Genomic DNA, 5,634 nt, shown 5'->3' on the forward strand with positions numbered 1-5,634 from the left:
GGGGAGGTGCTCCAAACTTATTAACATGACATCTAGTTTAAAATATTTTGAGGCGAGAAACACAACAATGAAAATGGTTCGTGATTTGGACGCATGGTTCAAAAGATAAAACGTTTTGGAAAATGAATCTAGGAAAAGAGCACAAAAATCTCTTGTTGTGACAAGTGTCGCACATACAATGCGTCATTTGTCACCACAATAAGCACAAGTTGTCCTGCTGCAAATGATGCAGAAACAAGGTTTTTTCTTCCAAAATCTGAAGAAAGAATACCTAAACTTTTGCAACATTTTATGCAAACAAACCAACAAATTAGGTACAGTCGCTACATTTTGGTGTTTGGAAAAACATAAAAATATGTCATTGACTTTCGGAGGCATATGGTATGAGCATATTTGCAACATTCAGGAACTTAATACATTCTTCCCATTCGGATGAACATAACTCGAAATACACTTAACCAGAGGTATAAAAAGAAAGAAATTATAACTGGACATACAAAAACCTTGTAAAGGAACAACTTCTGTCCCGTATACCAATATAATTTTCACCGTGTTTACTAAGATATGCAAAAAAGGGGGGCAATCTCATCGACAGTCTCGTGGAAGATCAGAACTATTTGTGCACAGCTTGTTTCCTGAGGAGATGAAACATGAGAGTGAGACCCATGATACAATGGATTTTGATGGTAGATCAATTATAAAACAACGCTCAAGTTTCCCAGAGTTACTGAAATGAACTGAAGCAATTTCAATTATAAGCCATGGTGTATTACCAATAAGGCAACAGACCATCAAATTAATTACCTTAGGATACCGACTGATATCTGTTCTAGATTGTTATAGAAAAGTTCAAAATGATTTAGAAAGGAGTTTGATAGTCCAAGTTTTTGCAGTTAGATCAGTGAGAACTGTACCACGGTAGCTTGAAGTTGTCTCTCCAGCGAGTTTGCTTGGAACAACTTGCAGATATCTTGTTCAGGCGTTCAATTATATCCGAGAACGTTGGCCTGACGGAAGGTGTTGGATCCCAGCACTCTTGTATTAGCCTGTGATATGCAAACAACTACTATGAGCAGCAGATAGCGAAATTAAGCAAGGACGACCTGCCTACGAGCAAACAATCAGTGATGGCTGTGGCTGGACAATGCAGGGAAACATGGATACGTGAAAGCAGAGCTCCTTGAGAAATTATTAATACAGTATTATATAGACATGTATGAATAGAATGCAAAAGCTACTCACAAACATATGACTACGAGTAAAGAGGGATATGAACGGGGCACGGCATAAGATTCACTTACTCTTTCACACCCTCAGGATATGATTTGGGTTTATTCTTGAATAATGGTCTCAAACCCTCTGAACAAATCATCTTGGCCGCTTCCTCTTGAGGCTTTGGGTGAAATGCAGGAGATCCTTCAATCATCTGAACAATAAATATAAGATAATGTACGCGTGCGATGCTTAGCTAAAGATATGTGCTCATTTGAATTACGTACTGGCGACAGCTGCAACAAACAGTTAGTGTGAATTCATTGGCGCTTCCAAATTAAGAAGTGTGACAGATTACATACCTCGTAAAGAATGAGACCGAACGCAAATGTATCCACACTTCTGTCAAATGCTTCGTTTCTGTACATTTCAGGAGCAATGTATACACCTACGCACATGAACATATTTAATAGTAGTAGTTATAAGTCATAACTGTGGCACTAGTACTAATTTGAAATGGTCACTGGTATAGAACCATTACATAGAAAGAATGTACGATGCAGCATGCTGTCATTAAATAGGTAAATGTAACGTACTGTCAAAATTTGACACTGGCTGAACCATCTGTAGTTTATCTTGGGAGACTTTTGTCAGATCAAGTGATCCAAAGCCTGCCACCTTAAGTTTTCCTTCATCGTCCCGCACAATATTTCTGAAACCTTACAAAAGTATCATAACGTACAGTCCACATAGAATAAACCACTTGAATTTAGTACAGTGCACTGGTTTAGTGACGAAATATATTTGGATAAGCTTACTTTGGTGACAGATCACCGTGGATGATTGGCTCTGGCTTGCACTCGTGAAGATAATTTAGTCCCCTAAATAAGAAGAAGGAATTAATGCAGAATATTTTTTCCTCTGTTCTGGTGGTAGAAGAACAGAATACAAACTAGCGCATGAACTTCATAAATCATTTGTGATTTCATTTTGTTTCATTGAAATAACACATAACTGAAAATTGAAAACCATTTCAATTAGATGAATCAAATTAATTTTCTTGTTTTTCCTGTCTAAAAATAAAGAAAATAAACTTATTGTCACGTGACTACAAAATGATGCACTGACACGAGCAGTTCCAGTCAACAGTTCAAATGGTGGATACAGCTTTGAAGGAAAACGAAATACATATGTCATGAATCCTAACATACCTTGCAATGTCAAGGGCAAACCTGATCGCTTTGTAAGATTGCACGCGACCTTTTGTCTCAAGATAGCTCGCTAGATCACCCTAATGAGGGAACACAGATCCAGTCATCGATGATAGAAGAGTAATATTGTTCAGGTAAATCCAATAGGATTACTTTCTACTGTTCTAATAACAACACAAAATAATGTTCAGGTGAGTTAAGTGCATAGTACTCCATAAATTTATGTGAAGAAACCCTGCTAGTTGGAGGGTTGCTTTTCCGAAATGATCAAAAGTGAATACATGCATTTGTTCTGTTGAATCAAGCACAACTACTCACTTTTTGGTGGTATTCTGAAACAATCATCAGTGGTACATTTTGTGTAACAGCTCCCACAAATTGGACCAAATTGGGATGCCGCGCTTTCTCCAGTAAAGTAAGCTCATGTTTGAATGCATCTCTGAGTTGATATGACGACAGAACTTAGCAGTATTGAATGAAACATGATAAGCAAAGCCCAAAATCAAAATAAAAAGTTCACGACTATGAACTGAAGAAAACTGTTTAGACTGAAACTGTATCAAGTTAGTTTGTCAAACTAATTATACGATAATAAACACTGTGATAACTCCATAAGGGAAAGTAGTGGCTGAACCCCAGCTCGGTGCACCCACTCTACACTCACGCAAGAAAATATAGCAAAACATTTCGAAAAAATCTGAAACTTTGTGAAAATGATTATGAACAAATGTTGCAGATGCTTGCAAAGTTTGGTGGTCAAATGACATCCGAGGAGGTGTGTACAAAAAAGCAAAACTAGAAATTTTGCTCAAACAGTGCACGTACATTTTGAGTTTTTTTTTTTGTACAGAGCTCCTCGAATGCCATTTGACCACCAAACTTTGCAAGCACCTATAACATTTGTTCATAATCCTTCCCACAAAGTTTCAGATATTTTCAAAATGTTTTGCTATGTTTTCTTGCGTGGGTGCACCAAGCTGGGGTGTAGTAATAATATTTTCCCTGTAACTTGTTTATAAAAAGAGAAATTATTATTCAGGTTCAATGAACAGAGAGGACGCCAAGGTGAGTTGTAGGATTGTCTGGCACAATATCTCAACAAACTATACTACAATTGAGCGTTATATGATTATAATAGACCCAATTCATCATGATAATTGTCTTAGATACACTACTAAACTTCTGTGTGCAACTTCATGATTATCAGATAAAAAAGGTCAACTGATGTAAAAGTTCAAGGAGGCAGCTCATACATGCTATCTCCGTCTGAGAAGCTATCTTTGTCAAGTATCTTCACGAAAACTTTGGAGCCATACCATTTGGCTACATAGTAACCCTGTACAAATTGTATGACAGGTAAGGCGGTCATAATTATGTCAAACCAATAAAATCAGCAAATGCAAATTTAGATGAACCTACAGTAGAAGATATGATTTTCTTGTTTTTGAGTACTAATAGTAGGGCTTAAATTATCATGGAAATCGACATAAGAATCACGTTTTCAACCTTAACACTTTTAATCATCAATAAGTCCACTGTGGAAAATTGTTAGCACTCTTATCCAAGTAACTCAAATACATGAAGAAAGACACCGTGCAAAAAGAGAAAACAAAAGGAGGGAGTTTATTGAGACATGCCTTTGTAACCTCCTCTCCTCTTCGGAACTCGAGTTCAAGAGGGTTCAGTTCATACTCTGGAACTTCTTTAGGATTTGACACAGTCATTGGAGTCTTCTTGGTTTTCTGGTAGAGGAGAATAACAAATGTATAAGAAAATATTTTCCATATCATAGCAATAGCAAGAGTTAAGAAGAGTTCCGGGAATTTTGAATTACGAAAATAAGAAATGCATTACCGGAAGTTTTGCTCCTCTTGCTCTGAGAAGGTTGTACACTTCAAAGTGGCCGTAATGTTTAGCATCCGCTGCTGGCTGAAATTGCATGCATAGAAATACAAGCTGGAATCAGCTTCGGCTAGATAAGTAGTCGCACGTGCCATGCGCCTATATTATCGCTATCTCCGAATGCATCAGATTGGTCATTGCTCCAATGTGGCAGACCCTGTACTCTTAGTAGTACGATATAATTGCACAAACGAAATGACGAGAGGTGCTTGTGATCGGAAGTATGCAAAGTGCGGGGCGTAGCGAAATTCAGGTGACGCATAGCGGGGTGGCGAGAGAAGAAAGTTGGGCGAAGGGCGCACCGTGCTCCCCCATCGGTCGCGGGCGTTGATGTTGGCCTTCCAGCCGAGCAGCAGGCGCACCACCTCCCCCCGGCCCTCGCAGGCGGCGATGTGCAGCGCCGTGCGGCCGTCGAAGTCAATGCTGTCGACGTCCACCCCTTCCCCGAGGAGCTCCTCCACGCCGGCCGCGTCCCCCTGGCACGCCGCGTACAGCAGCCGCATGGTGGCGTCCAGGTTCTCCGGCATGGCCAGCACCGCCCCGTCGTCGGGCGCCGGCGTCGGGTCGAGCGACGACTGCCTCGCGAGGCCGAACCTGGTCGGCCCCGCCGCCGCCACGGCCCCCGTCGCCGCGGCCGCGCCCCGGCGCGGGGTGTGCGGCTCCAGCGACAGCTGGCGCCACACCCGCGCCGCCCCCGACGACAGCTGCCGAGAGAAGCTCCGCGTCAGCTTCGCCGCCGCGGCCATCGCCTCCCACAGCCGACGTACGGCCCCCCAAGCAGCAGGCGCGGCGCGAGATCGAGGCCGGCGAGAATCCGCGCGCGGTTTTTGGTGCGTGGGATCTCGCGCGGAGGTGGGTGCTTCTGGGGATTAGAGACGAACGATGATTGGGCGTGGGCGATGATGGTGCTCCGTAGTAATAAAAATCGGGCGGAGACTCGAGATGGTGACTAGTGGCAGCGGAGCGGGAGTTGTTGGTACTATCAGCGTAGTGGGAAGCAGAGCAAGGGAGGGGAGGACGCCGATCGACAGGGAATAACCGCCGGTGAGGGGGGAGCATCGCGGGTACAGCTCGGACTCGACCTGAGTTTAAAAGGTTAGAGTCACTGACTGCCGGGGGCGGGAAGTTGTGGGGTCAGTGTGTCGGGGGGCGGTGGTGCGGGAGTCCAAGGGGTTTTGCGTGCTTTTGTCGCTTCGTGGGAACACTTGCCGACGACTTTCTGTTTTTTTTTTCCTTCCTGCAAGTCGGAATTATTCGCCTTCGTCTAGCTGAATAACTAGCGGGCGGGGCTGCGAAGTCTTGTTGCCAG

General features: G+C 43.0%; 1 protein-coding gene across 1 annotated transcript; it reads right to left on the reverse strand.

Annotated features, from left to right (window-relative positions):
• Positions 1–328: 328 nt before the first annotated feature.
• Positions 329–5,332, reverse strand: LOC125513286 (integrin-linked protein kinase 1-like). Its single transcript, XM_048678358.1, has 12 exons — positions 4,628–5,332; positions 4,278–4,352; positions 4,061–4,165; positions 3,677–3,759; positions 2,742–2,862; positions 2,424–2,503; positions 2,031–2,093; positions 1,809–1,924; positions 1,575–1,660; positions 1,302–1,426; positions 915–1,046; positions 329–635 (listed from the first exon to the last, which is right to left on the reverse strand). The coding sequence occupies exons 1-12, from the start codon at positions 5,069–5,071 to the stop codon at positions 614–616; spliced, it is 1,452 nt and encodes a 483-aa protein (XP_048534315.1). The 5' UTR covers positions 5,072–5,332; the 3' UTR covers positions 329–613.
• Positions 5,333–5,634: the final 302 nt, after the last annotated feature.

The sequence above is a fragment of the Triticum urartu genome, chromosome 6 (assembly GCF_003073215.2).
Source record: "Triticum urartu cultivar G1812 chromosome 6, Tu2.1, whole genome shotgun sequence".
Classification (NCBI taxonomy): Eukaryota; Viridiplantae; Streptophyta; class Magnoliopsida; order Poales; family Poaceae; genus Triticum; species Triticum urartu.